The 26,489-nt window shown below is 38.6% G+C and overlaps 1 protein-coding gene across 1 annotated transcript in view; it reads right to left on the reverse strand.

The window, feature by feature from the left end:
- The window catches only part of LRCH2 (leucine rich repeats and calponin homology domain containing 2), a 107,328-nt gene that overhangs the window by 66,919 nt on the left and 13,920 nt on the right, over positions 1-26,489 (reverse strand). The window contains exons 2-3 of the mRNA XM_030306154.1: positions 8,090-8,234; positions 3,992-4,118 (exon numbers count right to left, since the gene is read on the reverse strand). Of these exons, the coding sequence (XP_030162014.1) occupies positions 3,992-4,118; positions 8,090-8,234 (272 nt within the window). The remainder of the gene's footprint in view (positions 1-3,991; positions 4,119-8,089; positions 8,235-26,489) is intronic.

The raw sequence follows: 26,489 nt of genomic DNA on the forward strand, positions 1-26,489 counted from the left end.
AATTCTGAATACTGAAGCCACGTAGGGAAAAATCCAATAGAGCTAAGACATTGGAAAAATGTATCCCGGAACACCTGGGTGGCTCAGTTGGTCAAGTGCCTGACTCCTGATTTTGGCTCAAGTCATGATCTTACGATTCGTGAGATCAAGCCCCAAGTCAGGCTCCGTGCTGACAGCACCCGAGCCTGCTTGGGATTCTCTCTCTCTGCCCCTCCCCTGCTCACACGCTCGTGCTCTCGCTGTATTTCAAAATAAATAAATAAACTTTAAAAAAAAGAAAAAATGTACCCTACATACTTCTTTCAAACTATACCTAAGGCACCTTCATTCAACAATATCTATTCATCAAATACTATTTGCTAAACCAGGTTCTAAGTGCTGAATTTAGATTGTCTCATGGAGAAGCTGGTATTTGAGCAGTCTTGTCAGAGCTGAAAGTATGAGCCATGCCAATATATAAGAAAGGCAAAAAAGAAGGAACTTAAGGAAAAAAAGAAGGAACAATAAATGTAAAAAGGCTCGTGAGCAAAACATGCCTGACTTGTACTAAAAAACAGTAAGAAATTCAGTGTCACTAGAAGAAAGCGGGCAAGCAGGAGACTAAACTGGGGGGAGGGGTACAACTTAGGCCTTTACTCGGAGAGGTGTGGGCAGGAACCAAAAACTTATAAACAGAGGTATGACATGATCTGACTTCTATTTTGACAGGACCTTTGCTGCTACGGTGAGAATAGGCTATTATCCAAATGAAAGATAATCAAATTTGGAGAAAACGTCCTTTAAATTAATACTATTGCTTCCTGCAAAAAGTATCCAATACTGGAGAGTTCTATATAAAAAAAATCCATTGAAATTTGATAGCCGCCCAGAAGAAATAAACCCAAACACAAAAAACTGACCCACTCACCAATAGGTACTCTACACAATACTCTGCCGGGATTGGAGACCTGAGAAGATTTCCTAGGTTTCTAATTATAGAATCGCACTATAGTTGGCCACCACATTCTTGCGGAATGGTGTCACGGGAAATACTCCAATGACAGGTAATACCCACAAATTCATTACATGATTTACCATTATCAATTAGCCATCTTAATGCTATCTATCCACTCTTACTGATTTCAAGAATTTAAATAAAAGCATGATATTTTTATAGTGTCTAGTAAAATACAACCTTTAGTAGCTTTAAAATATTCTATTTAATAACTAAAAATACTAGAATAATTCCAAAAATCCTAAATATTCTTAAAATTTTATCTATCCCAAAACCATCTCATGTAATATAATTTAGAACATAGGGCCAAAACTAAATGACAAAAAAAAGAAAAAGAAATTACACAGCCACAGAATCTTAAAGTATAATATTTATAAAATCTTTAGAAATATTAAATATCTAGGGGCACCTGGGTGGCTCAGTCAGTTAACCGTCCAATTCTTGACTTCAGCTCAGGTCATGATCTCAAGGTCCATGAGTTCGAGCCTCACCTCAGGCTCTGTGCTGACAGCTGGAGCCTGTCTGGGATTCTCTCTGTCTCCCTCTCTCTCTGCCCCTCCCTCACTCACTACATTCTCTCTTTCTCTCTCCCTCAAAATAAATACACTTAAAAGAAATATTAACGGTGTCTGGGTCAAGCTAAATATTGGTCCCCTTTTTACTATGAATTTGTTAAATCACATCTAGAATCTTCTGTTCATTTGTGAGTATAATGTTAAAAGGGACCTTAATAAAGGGAAACATTTTCAGGATAAAAATAGCTAAAAATAGTGAGGCACCTGGGTGGCTCAGTCGGTTAAGTGTCCCACTTTGGCTCAGGTCATGATCTCACGGTTCATGGGTTTGAGCCCCACATCGGGCTCTGTGCTGACAGCTCGGAGCCCGGAGCCTGATTCATATTCTGTGTCTCCCTCTCTCTCTGCCCCTCCCTTGCTCATGCTGGGTCTCTCAACAATATATAAATGTTAAAAAAAAAATTTTAAATAGCTAAAAATAAAAAGTAATGAAGAACAGAAATACAGAAAATATAGAAAGGAGTAAAAGTAGTAAGGATGTTTAAACTACAGAAAAATAGGCCGTAGAGTTTGGTGAAATGGGAGAGTAAACACATGACAGATTACAAATACTTGAAGGGAAGAAAAGTTGTCATTATCTATACTTTTTCACATGGTAGTCCCAGGACCAATGGATAAAAGTGGTAGGGGGCGTGTATTTTAGTTCAAAATAATAAAGATAACAAATAGGAGTTTTGCAAAAGAGAATAAAGGATGCCTCGGTGACACACACACACACAAGATTTATCCACCACTGAAAACGTACAACTAGATGTGTTGGGGTTCCCTATGCTAGCAAGTGGTTAAAATTCTATGGTTCTAAAACATAACGGGACTAAGTTCAAGGCAGTCTCCTTGTGTTATAATTGCACATGCAGGTATTCATTACTGGATAAAAGAAATAAAAGGATGATGTTCCTGAAACGTCTGTTCATAACATTCTGTTTGCACATTAATTTGCCCCTGAAGAATCATGGATAAGTTCCTCAAAAAAACTTTTGGCCCTCCACACATAATAAAGTCATACTTAAGAATACTTTTGTTTTTTTTAACGTTTACTTATTTTGAGAGAGAGAAAGAGAGAGGGCAAGACAGAGTACGAGGAGGGGAGGGCCAGAGAGAGAGAGAGAGGGAGAGAGAGAATCCCAAGCAGTCTCCGTGTTGTCAGCGCAGAGCCTGAAGTGGGGCTCAACCCCACAAACGGTGAGATCATGACCCGAGCCAAAATCAAGAGTCAGACGCTTAACCAGCTGAGCCACCAAGGCACCCCAATACTTAAGAATACTTTTAAAATGTCCGTATATCAGGAAAGCATTACTCCAGACAGAACAAAAAATAGAAATAAACGGCAAGCTATACCGTGTGAGGTGGAAGCATTGGCGAGAAAGAAATGCCTTTCAAAGTCCTTCTAGACGGACTAAGAATCAAACTGACATGAGACAAATTAACAGGAGAAAATGAAATCCCGTTTCTTAAGTACGGAGAATCCATACCAACATGCAATTCCCAAGACAGGCAAGAAGAGGCTTATATGACATCCTGAGCTAAGGAGAAGGGTAAGAGTCTGGGGATACAAAGGAGGAAGAACATTATTAGCAGGAAGGTGAGAGGACATGTTTGGAAAACAAAGTGCGCTGGATTATTCAAATAACTTTCTTAGGCAAAGAGGAACCTCTGTTAATAGTGCCTATCCTGGTACAGGCTCTCCTTTCCACTGTAAGTTTAGACAGTTGAGGTGGGGGACTAAAGAACTTTTCTTAAATCTGTTGGATGGATTGCTTTTAACTCAAAAGAAGCATGCCAAAGTGCCCATCCTGGCCTGCCCTTGGCCCCTCCAGAAAGTAACAGAAAGATGAGAAAACGGGCCAATGTTTTGAGGAGATAATTATGTTTCTCTCAAAGTTCAATGTCCTTTAATACCTAAAATGTCCTGTACAAGGTAATTACTTTATTCCTTTATTTCTACAATCAGTTGTACACAATAGCCTCTTTCTATCTTGGTCCCAAAAGTGTTGTAAAATCACATGAGAATATAGAAGCGCGAGAGCTATTTTGTTCATTCTACTTTGCAGGCATTACACTCTCTTCCTTTATTCCCTTTCTCTGAGGCTTTCATAGCAGCCCCGGTCAAAGACCTTTACTGCCCCCAAAATGCACAGACAAATGCTTACTGGTTTGAAAAGCATTTCTCAAAGCTTATAAGCAAACCTTCTGACCTCACTAGGCCTGAGAAACAGCCAGGCTCTTAATGTGGCTGTGAGCTAAAATCAGACATAAGCAATGGGATCTCAAAATTTTACTACGGTGAACACAGACACATACCAAGTTATTCTTTAAAAAAAATTACACTGGAATTCCATAAAAAGCAATCTTCCAAAATACATGTTATGCATATTACACACAATACATTATTATACACGACCAATACAACTGTTTTACTCACCAATTCCATTAAGTCTTTTAACTTGCCAATTTCTTCTGGAATGGATACCAGTTTATTATTACTGACGACCAAAACTTTAAGGGGAAGGTCAAATAGGTATTTTGGCAATGTTGACAAAAGATTTCGACTGAAAAGAATAAGAGAGTCTCATTATGAGATATGTCTGAAATTTCTGCTCTGTTGAAAAAGAACAAATCACCTCAAAAGTAAATAAAAAGCTTCACCAAATAATAACTATCATTTAATGAGTGCTTACTCTGTATCATACCAAAAGCCTTAAATGTAGTATCTCCTCTAATACTCACATTAACCCCGTAAGGCAGGTTAGCAGTACTATCTCTATTATACAAATAAGAAAACAAAGGTTACAACTGTGTTAAGTGACTTGCCCAGTCACAAAAGACTGCAAAGCCTGTGTTGTCACCTATGATACTGTCTTACATGCCATCAGTTCTCAAAACCCAGAATCATTCTTCTGCGCTAGAAAATGCCAGAACCTTGTTCTCTGGTCTCATTTCACTGCATTCAATACCTCCATACCTTTACCTAAGGAAAAGTCCCAAGGATAAGTTTGCACATGCCACCATGTTAAAACGTTTATAAAAGAATGACTGGGGCTACATGTTCAAAAACATGTAGTAACCCTAATCCATTCCCTTTTCTTATGAGTTTATGGTATAAGGGCCCACCCACACCGTTATCTCGGATCAAAGCTGACAGAACATTCCTATCTCTGTGGATATAGCACAACTAACATTAGAAACAACTAACCTAAATATAGCAACAACTCGCATTTATTGAGTACATACTACGTGTCGGGCCACGGTCGGAGTACCTCCCATGAGTTAACTTCGCTAACCCTCACAACAACCTGCTTTAGGAAGAGAGAGAATATCACGATGCCCATTTTACAGATGAAGAATCAGTCAAAAAGAGATTAAGCAAACTGCTCCAAGTCACACAGCTGGGAAATAGGAGAGCCAGGATTCAAATCTGGGCAGTAAGGCTCTGGGGTCCTTCCCCTCAACGTACGTACGGTGGGTCAAATTCACATACCAATGCAGACTGACCCAAATGATCCCTGCTATAGATTCAATGTTTGTGTTCCCCACAAAATTATAATGTTGAAACCTAATCCCTCATGTAATGGCCTCTGGAAGTAGGGCCTTTGGGAGGTGATCGGGTCATACGGGTGGAGCCCCCATGAACGGGTTTAGTGCCCTTATAAAAAAAATACCTCAGAGAGCTCCCTTGCTCCCTCTGCCAAGTGGGGACAGCTAGACGACGGCCGTTTATGAAATCAGGAAGCAGGTCCTCACCAGACACCAAATCTGCCGGTGCCTTGACCTTGGACTTCCCGCCTCCAGAAATGTGAAAAATAAGTTTCTGTTGTTTACAAGGCACCCAGTACATGGCATTCTGTCATAGCAGCCCAAACAGACTAAGACAATCTCCCTACTAAAAAAATATAAAGTATACCATTACATTTACACACTAACAAGTATTCATAAAAATAAGCTATTATTTTTCCTGTTTTTCAAAGTGGCAGTGATAGACCTGTACCTAGCATTGTGCGGAACATACACAGCAACAAAAACCCAGTGGCAGCCCAAGGAAGAACATCAGGACCTCTCCCTCCCCATGTTATGCCTGCAGAGGACATCCAGAAATACTAGATTGGCTTTAATCACAAGGAACAGACTTAAAAAAATAGACAATGCCCCTAGACCAGCAATCCTGGCCAGGCTGCTGGAATGTCAAATATGCCAGGAGCTTGTTACAATTCTTGACACTTTCAGGATCAAATAGAATCCTTGGGAAGGTGCCCTTGTGGAGCACACAAGGATCTTCCTACAGAATTCTTCTAAAAAAGGGAAGAGCACACAGGAAGAGAGAGCTGAAAAAGCATCTTACAAGTTTCTCAAGGTATTTTCACCAAAATAAAAAACAAAGTAAGTGAGGAAAATAACAGCACATACAAACTCATTCTAACCTTCCCCAGACCAAAAAAAGTTAAAAATTGGTCTATTTTGGGGGGGGGGGAGCACCTGGCTGGCTCAGTGGGTAGAGCATGCGATTCTTGATCTCAGGGTTGTGAGTTCAAGCCCCACGCTGGGCCTAGAGCTTATTTAAAAAAAAAAAAAAAAGCCTATTTTCCTCCTTTAAGAAGGTTCATTGAGTTAGCAGTCAGCTTTCTCCAGAGTCGAATTTCTTTATACACAGCTACTAAGTCATTAATCTTCACTTTTTTGCCATGTTTTAGAGACAAAAGAAATCAGAAACAAGGACTAATGTTATTTCAATAGTTTGTTCAAAACTGTTTGTGACTATACACAAAAATCGGGAGGTGACTTTTAGAGATCAAAACAGCAAAGAATCAGAGAAAGTTTCAGTGAAACTATTTTAAGATTACCATACATTTCTATTCAAATGGAAATTCAATTTTTGACAAGTTACTTTTTTCCATAAAAGAGCAAACTGAAACAAAAACAGACAAAACTTAAACTAAGGCCTTACTTGCCTCAAACCTCTCCCCCAAGCCAGGCCAAGGAGATATTAGAGAATTAGAAAAGAGCAACCCAAATGACTACATCTATGAAAGGAATTTCCTCTCACACATTTTCAAGTATAAAGTTTCAGCTAAAATAGTTAAGTACTGCTAGATGACGTCACTGAGGGAGACACACAGAAGGATTAATACATCGCAGCGAGGAAGGAGCATTATTATTTATATGTATTAGTATTTCCCACTTCCCTATATGGGAATTTAGACAGGTCATTTTGTTAAGGAGGGGGAAGAAATGACCCTTACAACTAAAAAAAAAAAAAGGAACGCAAGAAAATGATTCTACTTTTTTTGAAGATTTGATTTTTTTTAATAATGTCTACACCCAACATGGGGCTCAAGCCCACAACCCCGAGATCAAGAGCCACACATGTCACAAAGGCGCCCCGAAAATTATCTTAACCATAAGTCACAATATACCAGTTTCCATTCAATGTCACTCATTTGACAGGACAATCTTTTTCTTATACTTATCGAATGGTGACTGGTATAAATAGAGGGTAACAGCTAAGAAAGAGAGTTCTACAGTCATACTGCTTTGATCTGAATCTTGGCTCTACCACTTGCTGTGTGTGTGTGTGTGTGTGTGTGTGTGTGTGTGTGTCTATATGTGTACACATACACACATACACACACACACACACACACACACGACTTTGGGCATACGGTTTCCCTCTGCACTTCAGTTTCTCATCCATAATGCAGGGATAATAATAGTACCTTTCTCAAAATGCTGCTGAGGAGATGATGTCACATGGATAACATATTTGTAATGTCTGGCACACAGTAAGCATTATTAACATCAACTGTTATCTACTTCCTAGCATTCCAACGCTCCCATCCCAATCCCATCCATCCTTAAAGTGGCAACAAGAACTCACAAGAGTGTGAAAAACAGAGCTCAAGAACTGTTTCTTCATAATGGTTCGCTTTAAGGGGCGTCTGGGTGGCTCAGTCAGTTAAGTGCCCAACTCTTGGTTTCGGCTCAGGTCATGATCTCATGGTTCGTGAGTTCAGGCCCCTCATCGGGCTTTGAGCTTGGGATTCTGTCCCCCTCTCTCTCTGCCCCTCCCCTCCTTGCACTTGCTCTCTCTCTCAAAATAAAGAATAAACTTAAAAATAATAATAATAATAATAATAATAATAATGTTTCACTCTGAGGATGCATATAAATAAATCTGTAGTGTGGTGCTATGGTTTCAGAAAAATACTTCTGCTCTAAAGCCTTGCTACCCAAAGGGATAAGGACCAGCAGGCATTGGCATTACCAGGGGGCTCGCTAGATATGCAGATAATCAGATGTTTTAATCCCCAGGTGGCTCCTGTGCAGGTTAAAGGTTGAGAAGCACTACTCTCAAGAACAAGACCAAAAACCTATAAAGTAATGTGAACACGTAACAAATATAAGTAAGACACTGCTGAAATAAATATGGGTTACACAGCCAAACCAAACACAATCCTTTGTTACTGGAAAGGGTTAGAACTGTAATAAAAAACAAAATCTACAAAAAAAGAAAAAAAGGTTTCCTTACCTAATGTTAAGGTATGTTAACATCTGCAGGTTTTTAATAGCTTCAGGAATGGTTTTGATGCAATTATGATATAAATTTAATGTTTCAAGAGGTGCAAATAACCAAACATCAGAAGGAATTTCTGTAAAACGGTTTCTCGAAAGATCTGAAAAAGAAAAGTAATATTTGAGTATCAAACATAAACCTGTATCTATTAACAATTAACAGAATTATTTTCATACTTGCTGAATCACTTAGAATCTAAGCAACTACTTAAAATATCATAAAATATGGGGCTCCTGCCTGGCTCAGTCGGTACAGCATGCGACTCTTGATCTCAAGATTGTGAGTTCAAGCCCCAGTTGGGTGTAGAGCTCACATACATACATACGTACATACATACAATATTATAAAATATTATCCAAAAAGGCAAAAAAAACCCATGTAGAAACATACTCATTTAAAGCTTATTTATTAACAAATTGTACTTGATACGCTTTGATAGCTTTAAAATTTATCTTTCAAAATACCAATGAAGAATTCTCTCCGATCCTTTCAAAAACACAAGACGTCCTCCGCTGATCCCACATCCTCCTCCACCTCTTCCTCCTTCACAGCCAAACTTACATAAATCTACAACACATCTAAATTCCTTACTTACCATGCATTTCTCAACCCACTGTAATTTTGTTTCTATTCCACTTTCATGCTCATCAAGGTCACCAACAGCCTCCATATCACTAATGACTCATCCACCTGGAAACATTTCCCTTCTCTTGGCTTAGAAGCCTACATTTCTGCATCACTTCTTATCATCTCTCTGGCTACTTATTAGTCTCTTGCTAGATTTTCCCCTGTCTGTATTGTAAACGTCGATGTTCCTAAGAGCTGTGACAAGATATTCTCTCCATCTTAAGATACACACTTTAGCGGATGATTCCACCCAGTCCCAGGGCCAAAATAATCTTTATATACCGACAAGTTTCAAATTAAAGCTCTGTCTCAACACCTATGTTCTGATCGTCAGAACTTCTCTTGATAACTCTCAAGCACCTCAAATTCTACAAAATCTGTACAGATTCTGTAAAAATCCGAACTGAAGATCTTCTTCCTCACATCTGTTTCTCTTATCTCAGGTAATGTCACCAACATCCTCCTGTTGAGTTGCACAAGCCAGACACCTGGTATTGATTCTTGATTCCTTCCTCTCCTAAATTATTCCACATACACACAAATATACTTCCATTCATTTCAATTTTCACAAAAATAAAATCGTGGAATTATTATAACCATTACACCTCCTTTAAAGGTTTGTTAAATGGCATTTTGAAAAAAACTTAGGACATCATGTGGCAGGTTGAAAAAAATACCCTAAAAGCGTTTCTTAAGTGAAGCACTACTGACCTTTTAGGGGGCATGACGATTTGTCGTGTGAGGCTATCTGGGTGTTATAGGATATTTAGCAGCATCCCTGCCATCTATCCATAAGATGCCATTAATACCATCTAATCATGGCAGCCAAAAAATGTCCCCTGGGGTTCAAACCCCCCTACACGTGTTGAGAACCACTGCTACCTCATCAGAGAAGTTCACTTTGCTTACATTAATTCATTATACTTATTTGGTTAAAAACATAAGAATATTATTTATCTGTGTCAGGGAGAACATCGATAGTGTACCTTCACCCACCGTGTATCATTTAGCATGTGATCTGCCCTCATGAGAAGAACAGCCTCCTATCAATGCTCAACTTCCTCACTCTGAAGAATGAGACCCATTTACTTAGCAATACAGTAGATTCCTATTTGGAATATTAATATACATGTATTAATATATGTGTGTATAAACACGTACTCACCTAATGTAAAATTTTATAATAGGCAAAAGAAAACATTAGTTATGATTATTTGAGGATTAATTTGGAAACTTCTTCCTACAACCGTAAGATTCTGAATGACTAAATAAAAGGATAGACAGAATTACCAGAAACCAAAATCTGAACTTGAAACAGAAGTTTCTCAATATCCTGGCTTACTTCCTCTGGATACCCAAGCATCATGGAGGACAAATGAATTCATTATTTCTTTAGTTTAGGATGTTTCTTTTACATTTAGGGTTGTACCTCTTGCTCTTGTAACTTCAGAATCCCAGGAGTTGAAAATTACTGTTTACAATTAATTTTAAATCCTAAAAACAAACTTTGCCTAGTTCATTATTCTGTATAAGTATTATATACCCATAAATAATACAGTGGTCCTAGAGCTAGATGATGGAAGCTTCAATTAAGATTGCAAGAATAAGGATAAGAAAATTAGGTAGAATTTGAAATATATCTTGGCATTAGTACTTAACAGGGATTGGGCAAGTGATTGTCTATGTGGGATACATAAGAGGCAAGAATCAAGGATGGCATCCAGGACTCTGGCCTAAGCAACTAAAAATGATGCTACTTAATAAAAGAGGTGGGGGTAGAACAGGATTTTTGGTTTTCTGCTGGTGGAAGTTTTATTTTGTTTTTTGAGGCAGAGGTTAGAATCGAAGATTCTATTTCATATCTGTATAATGTGAGATATCTGAAAGAGAGCCAATGGAGGAGTTAGTCAGATGATTATAGATTATAGATCTCAGAAATGAGGTCTGGGATGGATATATAAAACTGAAAGTGGTGGGAACGTGGTCAGTACTATAAAATCATAGAAATGGAAGACATCACCAAACATCAGAGTATGGAGTTGGAAAAAGCTCAAGAATGGGCCATCAGGATAGCCAATATTTACAAGCTGAGTAGAGGGGGGGAAAGCAAGCAGAGAAGACTAAAAATAATGGTCAAGAGAAAGAGTGCTCTAAAAAGTGACAGGAAAAAAATATCAAAATTACTATTTGTTCAGCTACAAGGTAAAAGCAATCATAACCCTATTCTTGATTTGTTTTATCAGCAGACAAGCTAACTGTTGGTCTGATGCGTAACTGTAGCCCCAAACATAAGAGAAACAAAATGAGTGTACATTTATTTCCTGACAATATAAAAAAGCCAAAATATCAGTATTAATAAAAACAATGATTTTAATAAAATAATTTAAATACTATGAACACATTATTTTAATAAGTTACATATTATTGTGTGAGGCTTTATGTTCTTTCCCCTCTAAAAAAAAAAGATTATTTAAATTACCAAGTAATATTGAGAGTTCCCTTAGGGAATTTAATTAAATTTGCAATAATAACCTATTTTCTGGATGAGCTAATATACTTGCTTAGTAAACACCACTTAAAATTACAATTAATTATTCTAATTTAATTGAGTGAAATCAAAGCATAATAAACTCAAAATTAAAACTCAAGCCATTATCAAGCCCTTAATTAAGAATATCTTGTTCTAGGGTTTTTCAGATTTTAAATCTCTATAAACATCCTTTCTAGGAATTCGATAAATAGAATAACAATGTCAAAAGAAAAAAATACGACCAAGGAAAGAAAGGGAATAACACAAAACAATCTGTATCTCAATTTCTTGAAATATCACACACTAACAGCAGCTCACATTTTCCTTCAAAAAAGTACAAATGGACTTTTAGATCGATAACAACGGATAAAATTCTAACTTCTAAATTTTTCATCTTGCGACGTACAATGAAAACATAAAGGAATTTTTACAACATTCAAAATCATTTAATTAACACGTACAGTTGGGCACCTAGACTAACATGACTGGTAACGAACATACTCAAGAAACACATGCAGAATTGGTATCGTATTTAATATGGTTCCATCCAAAGATGAGAAAACAAACTGTTAATTTATTCCTTATGGGGACGTTCATCTCACAACAGCCTTATAAAGCCTGCCTTCTTTGGGGGTAAACGGGACTTGGGAAAAGATAATTATAAAGATGTTCCTGCTTTCCCCCACACACACACAAAAGAAAACTAAAATTCGTTCCGTATCTTCCTGAAGTGAGTTGAATGGTGGCCCTCCAAGACACCAGGCCCTAATTGCTGTGAACGCTTACGCGGTAACATCGTGCAGATATAATTAAGAGTCTTGCACTGAGGAGACTAACATGGATTGTCCAGGTGGGCCCTAACTTCCCCCACAGGCATCCTGATAGGAGGAAGGCACGGGGAGGTTGGACACACACATAAGAGGAGAAAGCCGTGTGAAGATGGAGAGAGAATTGGAGCGATGCAGCCAAAGAATGCCAGCAGCCGCCAGAAGCTGCAAGAGGCAAGGAAAGAATTCTCCTGTAGAGCCTCTGGAGGGCGAACAGCACTGCTGAAATCTTGATTTTAGCCCCATAAGACTCATTTCCTATTCTGGCCTCCAGAACTGTAAAAAAAAAAAAAAAAATAAGCTTCTGCCGTTTTTAAACCACCAAGTTTGTGGTAATTTGTTACAGCAGACACAGGAAACTAACACACTCCTCATCAAAATAGTTTATCAGAAGTAATGAGAGAATGCCTGCAATTTTTCTTTTTTAAATGAAATAGCTGCACATTTTTTCTTCCTTAAGCAGGAAGGTGATATCTCAGTTAATTAGTGTCCTTGGAGATAAGCACCTTTATAACCACTGAATTATTTTTCTTTTGTCTTGGTTTTAATCATAAATCATTACCAAGCAGTACTGGCAACAACTCAACAGCAGACAGACTGCTGTGTACTGTTTCCTGCCTTCCTTCAAACCTCTCCCGGTAAAACTGCGAGGAGCCTTTTAGAGATGTTAATAGGTCATTTTACATAATCTGATCTAAATTATGTCCTGTATCACTCTTGGGCTTCAGAGGTCAAGGAAGCCAGGGGAAGGAAGGAAAGGAGTCAGATGGAATGGAAATCTGTTTGCTGTCCCCCAAGCTGCAGCCACAAGAGCCACAGATGGGTCCATATGCCAGCCAGTGCCATTCCTGGCCCACCGGCTGGCATTCCTGCCAAGGTATAGAAAACGGCTTTCAGAAATTATACTATTATACCATAGTAATTATACTAATTATAGTTTGATCTTATTCCATGTACAAAAGAGTGTACGGTTTTTGTCACAAATTGTTGAAATTTAAACGAAGATGCGTGAGTCTTCTTAAGGTGATATTTAATAATATAGATTACTATAGCCCCTCTTATTAAAAGAATCCTAGATAATATCTGAAAATCTGACACATTTCTACCTCTGGAAAAATATCTAATAATGAAGCATGTTGTTGGAACACACCCTCATCATTAACAGAGATATCATCGTAGAATTTTCTGCTTAAAGAAACATGAGGGGGGTGCCTGGGTGGCGCAGTCGGTTAAGCATCCGACTTCAGCCAGGTCACCATCTCGCGGTCTGTGGGTTCGAGCCCCGCGTCAGGCTCTGGGCTGATGGCTCAGAGCCTGGAGCCTGTTTCCGATTCTGTGTCTCCCTCTCTCTCTGCCCCTCCCCCGTTCATGCTCTGTCTCTCTCTGTCCCAAAAATAAATAAACGTTGAAAAAAAAAATTAAAAAAAAAAAAAAAAAGAAAGAAACATGAGGAGGGCACCTGGCTGGCTCGGTCAGCAGAGCATGTGACTCTTGATCTCGGGAGTCATAGGTTTGAGCCCCACGTTGGGGGCAGAGTTTACTTAATAAAAAAAATTTTTTTTAAAGAAACATGAGGATTAAGTGGAGAAATAATTTGAAATGAGAACTCAAAATTCACACCAACAATAACCTAAGTGGAACTGGGGTGACTATTTCTCTCTCTCTCTCTGTCTCTCTCTGTCTCTGTCTCTCTCTCTGACACACACACACCCTGCATATGCTAGATCAGAATACTAGAGGCCTTGCATAATTATGTTTAATCCTCATAACAGCCTTGTAAGGTAGCTATTATTCCACATTATATGTATGAATCAAAAACAGATTGAATGTCATGCCCAATGTTAAAAAACTAGTAATAACTGACAGCACCAGGGTTCCAAACTCAGATGGGACTTCAAAGCCCACATTCTATGTGTGGATTTCCACTCCTTCAACACACTATTATGACCTCATGTCCCAGATTTCAAATATTCTGTTCCACTGGAATCAGAAAGCGGGGTCAGAGAAATTCTCAATCTCCTAGCCACATTCATAGGCTAGGTTACTTCTTGCAATAGGAAGCAGTGTGTAAATCTTAGTTCAAGTCCAATTTTTAATTAAGAAAATAATGAACACCTTTATAAAGCTCTCAGCTGTTCCTAATTTACCAATTCAGAAGTGTTTGGTCTGAGCCAACACATAGCTTTCTTGGCTCCTTGAAGAGTGGACTCTACTAATTTTTCAGTATTTTTAACCAATCCAATGAACAAGGATTAAAGAAAATGAAACAAGTTTCTTCAAAAGGTAAGTAACATCTTATAGGCAAAACCAGTCAGCTGAGTACCTGTCAAAAACTCTGAAGAATCTGAGACTTTATCCTACTTGCAAGCCAACGAGTTAGCCTAACATAGTTGTATGGATGCTGGATGAAGGTAGGAGGTTCCTGTGAGACAAAGGACTTTATTACTCACAGGTGGCAGAAGCAGCATATTTTTATCAGTTCTCCTTGCCTCCCAAATCCCACCAGGGCAACACAGATAAGTACAGATGAATGCTTACCCACATAGTATATCGTGTTATAGGAGAGGAACTCTGAGCTGGGAGAACCAAATCTTTTATAATAGACAGTAAGCATGCATGCACTTTGTTCAAAGGGAGGCATTATCTTCATAGTAGACATTAAGCACAACTGTCCTTTGCTCTGCAGAGAGAAACTATCTCATTTTTCCAAAAGACAGTCCTGAACAAAGAGCAGTTAGTGCCTCATTCACAAGCTGTGCAGAAACATGAAGCCCATGGAAAATTATCTCCCAATAGTACCATGTACATTCCTTATCAAGCAGGGATTTGAAGTTGCAGCCTCACCACAGAGACTATACAAGGTAAAACAATTACCTTAATTCTCAAGTTCGCTGTCGTCCTGCACTTACTGTCTGTGATAGAGGCAGGCAAATCCTGATCCTCACCTTCTAAGCCCCATTCTCTTTATTTCCTGGGCAGCATTCTGACTGGACTCATTTATTCAAACAAAATTCTCTTAAGCACTATGAATTAGGCACTAGGTGTTAAGGTAGGTAAAAAGCCCAATCAGACACCAACCCTAAGTAATCCCAATTATTGTTTCACTCTAGCACCAAATATAATCTACTTAGATAATAACAACTCACTGAAAGAAGCTATGCAAAAAGAATCACACCCACTTAGTTCTACTAAAATTGTAATTTTTATAAAGCTGTTGTGGTGAGACCAGTACTATATCATTCCTGGAGTATATCTCAAAGTTCACACAAAGACTGACAGCATGAAAAGGGAAAGGTAGCCACTATTTAGCAGCTGAGCACTAAACTCGATCTGAATATTCTGATTCTACTGATTACTACCTATAAAACATCGCCAAAGTCACTTATTTACTATTCCTCACTCACTCAGAGATATTGGAAAGGAGTGAATCTTCTATGAAAAACCTAAAATCCCAAGAAACAATAGAAATGAAGGGAAAATTACCAACTTGCACCTGGTGATATATATATATATATATATATATATATATATATATATGCTAATGAAGATACAAAATAAAATGATAGAAATTGATCATTATATTCAGTTCTTATGACATGGAAAATATGTACCAGAATTCTATGTCTTTAGGGTGTGGATAAAAATCAACCAACCCAAAAGCATGTATCCTAATATGAAAATTTTAAAATTAAATTTTCTGTGCCCTTTGGTAACTGATATTACTCAAATGTAAGCAGTTACAGTATGTAAAATCTCATTAATATGCTCTCAAATATGAATGCTTCCTTACCTATTTTTCCATCTAGAAGAAATGTCAGGACCAAAAACAAAAGCAACAAGAAACCAGGAGGCATCACAGCTGTCTGTTGATGCAAGAATGGAGAGTGTCTTTGAAGTATCGGAGACTCTGATGTTGGAGCCTGATGGGAAATGACAACCCCGTGGCTCTGGCATCTGCTTTCAACAGATGCCCTCTGCAAAGACAGGTGATTTCTTGATTCAGTATTCCCTAGAAGGGTGTTGGGCTGTCATTCGGGACAAGATAATGGAAAGTCCATCTAAAACTCTGAAGCCTTGTTGAATGAGTAAGACGTATGGGTAACAGAATTTCTAAGCTCCGTGGTGAGTTAAATTGCTAACCGTAAGTACAGTGGAGAGAAAAAAAAAAGGGGGGTCAAGTAGATATGTGAAAAAAAATGAAGAAAAAATGCTTTAAAGCCAACAATTATGAGAAACAATAACAGGCAGACCTCACTGGCCTACAGCAACCAACACTGGAAAGCTCTTTTTGAGCACAGGCACTTTGAGAAGTAAGGGTGCAAACAAAAACAGATGCTACAAGGAGAAACCACAGCTGCTAACCAGAGGGTAGATTACATGCATGCTCAGTGAGAAAAGGACTGTGAGTCATACAACTATGAGGCCACGTGGAAGTATGAGACTTTATTTAAAAAAAAAAAAAAAAAAAAAGGAGGGGGCAGCTCCATGCAGTTATCTGTAGGAAATCCTGCGAAGTGTTTTAGTTTCGCCAAGAAATAACGACTAATTAACCGTGCAATGACACTCCAACATCAAAGTAATGTTTAAAAATGACACTATACTTCAAACCTTATGAAGACTTATTCTACTGTACATTTGGCATTATGAATCTATGCAGTATTATTTATTAAATGGTTCTTGGAAAACCTTTATTTTCAAAAGACAAATGTTATAGCCTCATCATATAACTTTTACTAAAATAAATTCCAGATGGAGGAAAAAGATAAAAATGAACCAGAAAAAAACCCAGAAAAACACTGTAGTGAATAGTCACTATTAGAATGGGGAAGGACTTTCAAAGCATTAAATAAGGGAATAATTCAAAAATGAAAAGATTTCTAGATTTAGTGACATAACAAGAAAGGAAAACTGAAGTAAAAAAAAAAGCAATGTATATATATATACATACATACACACATATATATATATATATATATATGTGTGTGTGTATATATATGTATACACACATCCCAATAGCTCATAGGTAAAACCTGGGCCAAAGACATAAACAGAATCAAAAATGAAAAATTATCAATGACCAAGATGCCCATGAAAATATGTTCAACCTCACTGTCAATCAAAAGAAATGCAAAGAATAAGATACCATAACTCACTCATCAAATTTAAAGGTTTTTAAAGGTATCGCTCAGTATTGGCAAGGCATTTCCATACACCACTGATGGGATTTCAAAATGAGATAACCTGTCTAGAAGGCAATTTGACAATATGAATCAAGGTCCCGAAAAATGTTCATACCCATTGATCCAAGAAATCAACCTCTAGCAATTTTTGAAACCAAATAAAGATACATAAGAAATTATGTACATTGGCAGCACCTGAGTGGCTCAGTCGGTTAAGCGTCCAACTTCGGATCAGGTCATGATCTCACATTTCTTGAGTTCGAGCCTGCATGGGGCCGTCTGCGGTCAGCACAGAGCCCGCTTTGGATCCTCTGTCCCCCTCTCTCTCTGCCCCTCCCCCGCACTCTCTCAAAATAAATAAACTTAAAAAAACCTTTTAATTAAAAAAAGGAAATTATGTACATTTAAGGATTATTTAAAACAGTAGAAAATTAGAAACAACTTAAATGTCCAACAGTAGGTAAAGGCTAAGTAAAATATGGTATATCCTTAAAGTAGAAGATCTTGCAGCCTTTAAAAATTTAATTTAATTTTAATTAAATTTAATTTAATTAATTTAATTTAATTTAATTTCTTAATACGAAAATAAGAATACTCACAAAATAACTAGAGCATTTTAAATATCAAACTATATACACAGTATGAACCGTTTCCTTTAAAAAGGTACATTTTTAGAAAGTACCTTTTATACGCTCCTTCATACACATATAAAGGTAGGGAGTGTGGGAGTATGAAGTAAATATACCAAAATGTTAATATTTATTCAAGGTTGGTGGAATGCAGAGTATTTTGTATTTTCTTCCCTATGCTTTTACTTTCCAGGTTTTCTACAATAAATAAACGTTTCTGTTATAAGAAAAACACAACATTATACTATTTTAAAGGTATTCGACTGACTACACAAGGTAAACTGAATTCTAACCATATACATCCCACTCATTAAAATGGTATGTGCAGACAGTTACAGGCTTGGTAAGCTGGTATTATATATAATCTTCTCTTTTGATGGGACACAACTTGGTCCTGCTACCACAACCTCCTACAAAGCATCTATCACACGTTATCATCTATAACATGACGCTGAGTCATGTTATACTGACTCTACTAAACATCATAATTTATTAAATTACCAGGAAAGTATGCAACTTTTAATGGCAAGATCATGCTCTCATGTCAATCCTTTTCTTTTTTTTAAGTGTATTTATTTTTGAGAGACAGAGAGATAGGATACGTTTATACAGTATACTTTTTATTTGTCTTAATTTAGACACCTTAGTAGCTTCCTACTGCATGAGAAAAGAAAAATCTAATGTAATAAGAGAACAGTCTGCATCAAATGGACTCCCCAGAACAGTAGGCTTTGGATTCCAAAACACAAGTAGTTCTTTAAAAAAAGAGGCGGGGGAGGTCACCTGGCTGGCTCAGTAGGTAGAGCATGTGACTCTTGATCTAAAAAGGGTCATGAGTTTGAGCCCCACATTGGGCTCAAAAAGTACTCATAAAGTAGAGCTTACTTTCAACAAGCAGTCCTGGGGTGGTGGGGGTGGGGGGGAACACCTGGGTGGCTTAGCTGGTTAAGCGTCTGACTTCGGCTCAGGTTGTGATCTCACGGTTCACGGGTTCAAGCCTGGCAACAAGCTGTGTGCTGACAATGCAGAGCCAGCTTGGGATTCTCTCTCTCTCTGCCCCTACCTGACTTGCACTTTCTCTCTCAAAATAAATAAATGAACTTAAAAAAAAAAGTAGTCCTAAGGGCACCTGGGTGGCTCAGTCAGTTAGGCATCTGACTCTGTTAATTTTTTTTAATCTTTTTATTTTGAGAGAAAGAGAGATCAGGGGTGGGGAAAGAGAGAGAGAAAGGGAGAGAGAGAGAATCCCAAGCAGACTCCACACCGCCAACATGCAACCAGATGCAGGGCTCAAACTCATGAACCACGAGACCATGACCTGAGCCAAAAATCAAGAGGCAGAGGCTCAACTGACCGAGCCACCCATGTGCCCCGTAAGTGGACCAACTCCTGATTTCAGCTCAGGTCATGATCTCACGGTTTCACCGGTTCGAGCCCCATGTCGGGCGCTGCTCACTGACCATGCGGGGCCTACTTGGGATTCTCCCTCTTTCCCTCTCTCTGCCCTTCCCCTGTTCACACTCTGTCTCTCTCAAAATAAATAAATAAACTTAAAAAAAAAGAGGCTAATGACTGCTTCTCAGCCTTTTGATTAAGATCAAGTGTCAAAAGAATGGCTAATGAATTATCTTTTTTAAAAAAAGTAGTCTTTGAGGAGGGTTAAAAACAACAACAACAACAACAAAGCCAAGAGCAAGCTAAATAGATACAAAACCATCCTAAATAAAACTAACTGCTTCATCTTTGATGAATCCAGATTATGAGGAATTTTACAGGCAGCATACTGTGCTCTTTAAGAAAAAGTACTGTATTTAGAAAGCAAAGATCATGCTTACTTGAGCTGTTTCACAACAAAGCACTAAAATATCAGATGCTGAAATTTTTTTTTAATTTTTTTTTTTTATTTATTTTTGAGACAGAGAGAGACAGAGCATGAACGGGGAGGGTCAGAGAGAGAGGGAGACACAGAATCTGATGCAGGTTCCAGGCTCTGAGCCGTCAGCACAGAGCCTGAAGCGGGGCTCGAACCCACGGACCGTGAGATCATGACCTGAGCCAAAGTCGGACGCTCAACCGACTGAGCCACCCAGGCGCCCCTGGATGCGGAAATTAAAAGCAAGTTACAGCACATTAATCACAAAGTAATGACAAATTCCACAAACCAGGCCAAAGAAGACTCCATCCGTTCGTGGTAAGTGGTCAAGCAACGCCTACAGAGCAGCACACTGGCAGCTACCAGTAAGACCGAGTGAATTCACAGGCACTTTATTGCTAACAGAGAAAGCATCGTAGGAACGCTGTCAGTCCCCCACGTCTCAAGTCCTACAGGACACAACCAAACTGGAGGGAGGGACCAAGTGACAGACCACAGGCACAGTGGGCCGCCCGTTCTGGAGACGTCAATTCTAGACTGGATTGCAGCTCTGCACTTTTATGCTCACAGCTATACCTGGATGTCCAACGTCCCAAAATGAGAGAAGAAGATAATAAACTCCCACAAGATAGGGAGGTGGATAAGAAATGACCTCACGTCATCTGTCTATGTGCCCTGTACCGGGGAGGAGTCTTCCCCCAAGATATGGGTCAGACCGTGGTCGAGCCCGGCGTATGTGGACTATGAGGAAACGTGCAAGATCACCAAGGTACCGTGGCAGAGCCATTCCACTAGTTTTTAGTAAAAAAGAACAAGAAGTCCGTACATAAAAGAATATACCATGACGTGCTCCTCCCCACAATTTTAAATCCAGAAATCTGACAACCATTGCAGAGAAGCACAACACCGAACCAAACACTATAGGGAATTTTTGTATCTGCCCTCAAAGCATTTAAATTCCTCTCGGGGCAAGCAATTTAAAGCCAAAAATACAATTGCACCTGGCTGTCTACTCACATTAAATAGTCACTTAAAATTCTAACAGTAGAAGATGGTTAAATAAAATACGGTACAGGGGCGCCTGGGTGGCGCAGTCGGTTAAGCGTCCGACTTCAGCCAGGTCACGATCTCGCAGTCCGGGAGTTCGAGCCCCGCGTCAGGCTCTGGGCTGATGGCTCAGAGCCTGGAGCCTGTTTCCGATTCTGTGTCTCCCTCTCTCTCTGCCCCTCCCCCGTTCATGCTCTGTCTCTCTCTGTCCCAAAAATAAATAAACGTTGAAAAAAAAATTTTTAAAAATAAAATAAAAAAAAAAATAAAATACGGTACATTCATACAATAGACTATTAGGCCGTCATAAAAAATGTTATAAAAATTTTTCTTCAATGAACACTGGCATAAGGAAGACTCAGGAAGAACAATTTGGAAGAAGACTGTACAATAGACTATAATGGGAAGACTTTTATGGCAACATTACACAGATAAATGTTGAGAAAATTCAACGATGAGGTGATGAGGCTTTTTACAAGAGAAGCACTGAACATATAAAGAGTTGTTTATGAGGGCCTTTAAGCTCTGATCCTACTGAGGATGATAAACTTTGCAGCTCGGAAGTGTAGACCTTAGCTTTGCCTAAGGCAAATGGAGGACGACAGACGAATCATGTAAGAACAGAGTACTGGAACAAGACATGCAAAAAATATAGTTTTAAACAATTTAGAGCTATACTACCAAGAAAACTGCTAAAGCTAATCATAAAATGTGCATTTATCTCCCAATTTTTACGGGACTTCATCTACCAATGTAATTTTCAAAACAGAATTTGTTAAACCAACATAATAATCCTCAAAACATTTTATAATTCAATATTTTCTGTGGGGGCTGGGCTTAGGAATCCCCCGGGCTTACACCAATGGGTTAACAAGGCACAAAGAAATACAAAGCCATAGGATGCTCACACCCGAGTTTGGGTAAACCAGACTGGCACACTAAGAATAGGGAGGTATAAAAGCACCCCAAAATAGAGAGGAGATGCAGAGCCCCAGAATAGAGAGAGAGGGGCAAAAACCCAAAATAGGAAAGGGCGCAAAGGTTCCCAATACAAAGGTATATGACGTAAACCAGATCAGGCGTGCGGGGCCAAAATGCCCCCCAATTTAGTACTATAGCAGAAAAGCTGCTTTCACAGGAGGGAAGGGCCAAGTTAGGTAAACTGATAAACTGGACTATGGATTGCTGTGCTGCAGGCGAAGCAGCCCACAGTGGAGATGGTTAACAAAAGAAAAGGTGCCTTGTTAACCCTGAGGTTATTCCCCCTATCTGTCTCATCCCCTAGGCTAGCTAAGATAAACAAGCACAGCGCCTCCTGTCTGCCCTCAACAACCATCTGCCCATCTGCCCGGCGCCAGGATTTTGTTTTGTAACTGACCCAAACCCCAAACACCGTATATCTTCAAAACCCCCCTTTTCCCTCATGTCCCCAAGTTAATGTTCACTGTTCCTTTGTCTCTTTGTGCACGCCCATCACGTTTGTAAGCCTTCTGATCTGAATAAATACAGGGCAAGGACCCTTATTTGGGGCTCTTGTCTTTTTCCAGACATTAGCCATCTCTCACTTTAATCCTGCATCCCGCTCTTTTGCTGGCCAAAAGAGAACTTTAGACTTAGAGTCTACCACAGTTTTCAAAAATCAATTTTATTAGTTAACCTAAATATTTAAAAGTAGTCAACTATTCTGTGGAGCACCTGGCTGGCTCATTTGGTAGAACATGCAACTCTTGATCTCGGGATCGTGGGTTCAAGCCCTATGTTGGTCATACAGTCTATAAGCAAACAAACAAACAAACAAATAAATAAATAAAAGCTGTCAATTATTATAAAATAAAAACATATCCCATGCTACAATATAACAATATACAAAAACTATAGATAAAATAAATACACTATTTTTTTTTTAGGAAGAGCATGACTCTTGACCTCAGGATCATGAGTTCAAGCCCCACACTAGGTCTAGAGGTTATTAAAAACATAAAGAAATAAACTTTAAAAAAAACTATAGCTAATGTGCAATAGTTAAAAATTAAATAATCATATTTCTGCGTATGAAGCAATAATAAACTTATTTTTGTAGTGACTGGCTGGCTCAGCCGGTAGAGCACACAACTCATGATCTTAGGGTCGTGAGTTCAAGCCCAACGCTGGGCATGGAGCCTACCTTCAAAAACTAAAATAAAAAATAAACGTATTTCTTTTCTTCTAATAGTTTTTCATTTTTTTAAATAATAACAAAGCAATTATTTTTTTTTTAATGTTTATTTTTGAAAGAGAGACAGCGTGACTGGAGGAGGGGCAGAGAGAGAGGGAGACACAGAATCTGAAGCAGGCTCCAGGCTCTGAGCTGTCAGCACAGAGCCTGACACGGGGCTTGAACTCACAAACTGCGAGATCATGACCCGAGCCGAAGTCGGACACTTAACCAACTGAGCTACCCAGGTACCTCAATAACAAAATAATTAAAACAACATCAGGGAGACAATGAGAAGTCCAATCTGACTGGAGAACAGGGTACACAGATGAGCAGTGGGAAATATAAAGGAAAAAGAAATAGACAAATTATGGGAGAACTGAAAAGGCATTCGGGGTAAGAAGTATGCTTAATTGAACAAATGTGTTAAACACCTACTATGCACCACACACTCTACTTTAGTGCTGGAGTGGCAGCAAAGTAACTACATTCAAATAACTCCAAAATCAGTACAAGGAAATGTAAACAAATACCATATATCTTTGATTTTATAATGCCCGTTTTCTTCTAATGTTAACATTTCTGAAATCCACGTGTGTGCTTATTGTGGAAGTTTTTTTTCCAGAAAAGTTATTAAATTGATGGTGAATGCTACAACAAAGGAAATACATTAATTGCAATAAAGGATCACACCTGTTATAACAGAAGTATAGAGTAATCACTATATGTGGAAGATGAGAGGACAGGAAACAAATAAAGACCTGATCTGGGATACAAAAGATCAATAGGAATTCACAAGGTAGAAAAGAAGGAGAAGGACATTTAACAGTAGGTGGTAAAAACATGGAAACCTAGGGGCGCCTGGGTGGCGCAGTCGGTTAAGCGTCCGACTTCAGCCAGGTCACGATCTCGCGGTCCGTGAGTTCGAGCCCCGCGTCGGGCTCTGGGCTGATGGCTCAGAGCCTGGAGCCTGTTTCCGATTCTGTGTCTCCCTCTCTCTCTGCCCCTCCCCCGTTCATGCTCTGTCTCTCTCTGTCCCAAAAATAAATAAACGTTGAAAAAAAAAAATTTAAAAAAACATGGAAACCTAGAAGCTCATGATATGGGGCACCAGGGTGGCTCAGTCAGTTAAGTGTCCAGCTCTTGGTTTCAGCTCAGGTCACGATCTCAGTTTCGTGACTTTGAGCCCCACACCGGGCTAATGTGCTGGCAGCGTGGAACCTGCTTGGGATTCTGTCTCTCCCTCTTTCTCTTCCCCTCCCCCGCTCGTGCTCTGTCTTTCTCAAAATAAACTTAAAAAGAAAAAAAAAAAAAAAGAAGTGCATGATACCGTCAAGGAACAGCATGTAGTTTGGGAGACTGCACTGTGGAGTCTGGGGGCAGTATAAGACTAACTTGAGGGGCGCCTGGGTGGCTCGGTCGGTTAAGCGACTGACTTCACCTCAGGTCATGACCTCACGGTTTGTGAGTTCAAGCCCCGTGTTGGGCTCTGTGCTGACAGATCCGAGCCAGCTTCCGGTTCTGTGTCTCCCTCTCTCTCTGCCCCTCCCCCATTCACGCTCTGTCTCTCTCTCTTTCAAAAATAAATAAATATTAAAAAAAAAAAAAGACTAACTTGAAGAGCAGTAAGCCAGGAATGCAAGGGGGATATAATAGACAAAAAAACAATCAATGTAAGCATACCATATTAATGCAGTAAAAGACAAAACCCATGTGATCATCTCAACAAACACAGAAAAAGCATCTGAAAAATCCAACACCCTACTGTGATTTAAAAAATTTTTCAAAAACTTCGGTATAAAAGGCTTCGGTATAAAAGGTTATAAAAGGTTATTCAACTTAATAAAGGGCATCTATGAAAAAAAACAGAGCTAACACCATATTCAATGGTGAAAGACTGACTGCATTCCTCTTAAATTCAGGAACAAGGCAAGAATTTCCACTCTCACCATTTCTACTCAACATTGTACTACCAGAAGTTCTAGCCAGGACAATTAAGTCAGAAACAAGTAAAAAGCATCCAGATTAAAAAAAAAAAAAAAAGAAGTAAAACATTTCTATTTGCAGATGACATGATCTTGTATACAGAAAAACCTACTGAACCATTAAAAAACTATTAGAATGAAGACACTAGTTCAGCAAGGTTGCAAGATAAAAGGTCAGTATGTAAAAACCAATTATATTTCTATGCACTAGCAATGAGTATCCCCACAACAAAATTAAGAAAAAATTTCCATATTTACTCAGCCATAAAAAAAAATCTTGCCATATGAAACAATTTGGATGAAACCAGATGGTATTATGGTAAGTGAAATAAGTCAGCAGAAAAAGATAAATACCTTGTGATTTCACTTATATTTGGGATCTAAAAAACAAAACAAATAAAACAAACATAAACACAGAGAACAAACTGGTGGTGGGAGGAGGGATGGGCAGAATAGGTGATGGGGATTAAGAGGAACAAGTTTCCAGTTATGAAATAAATAAGTCACAGGAATGTAAAGTGTGGCATAGGGAATATAGTCAATAGTATTGTAATAACTTTGTAGGGTGATAGATGATAACTACACATCATGGTAATCATTTTGTAATGTTTATTAATGTCAAATCAGTACACTGTAGAATTGAAACTAATCTAATATTCTATGACAAGTAAACTTTAAAAAAGAAAAATTCTATTTACAGTAAAATCAAAAAAAAATAAAAACTTAGGAAAATTATAAAATGTTGAAAGAAATGAAAACTATAAATAAGTCAAAAGACGTGAACATTTGAGACACCGGGGTGGCTCAGTCGGTTAAGGGTCCGAATTCAGCTCAGGTCATGATCTTGTGGTTTGTGAGTTCAAGCTGTACTGACAGCTCAGAGCCTGGAGCTCACTTGGGATTCTGTGTCTCCCTCTCTCTCGGCCCCTCCCCTACTCATGCCGTGTGTCTTTCTCTCAAAAATAAATGAACGTTTTAGGAAAAATTTTTTTTAATTTTTACAGACATGAATATTCACAGGTTGGACAATCTAATATTAAGACAGTAAAACTCCCCCAAAGTGATCTAGAAATTCAACACAATTCCTATCAAAATCCCAACTTGCATTTTCTAAAGAAATGGACAGGCTGATCCTAAAATTTATACAAGAAGGCAAGGGTCTCAGAACGGCCAAAGCAATCTTGGAAAAGAACAATGCTGGAAGACTCACACCTCCTGGTTATAAAACTTCAGACACAGCTCACTACACAGCTACAGAAATCAAGAGAGTGTGGTACTGGGATAAGGACAGAAATATATATATATATAATATATATATATATATAATATATATATATATATATATATATATATCAGAAATAAAGATCAATGGAGTAGAATTGAGAGTCCAGAAATAAACATTTACATTTACAATCAACTGATTTTCAACAAAGGTGACAAGACAAGTGGATGAGGAAAGAAAT

Source organism: Lynx canadensis, chromosome X, assembly GCF_007474595.2.
Source record: "Lynx canadensis isolate LIC74 chromosome X, mLynCan4.pri.v2, whole genome shotgun sequence".
Taxonomy (NCBI): domain Eukaryota; kingdom Metazoa; phylum Chordata; class Mammalia; order Carnivora; family Felidae; genus Lynx; species Lynx canadensis.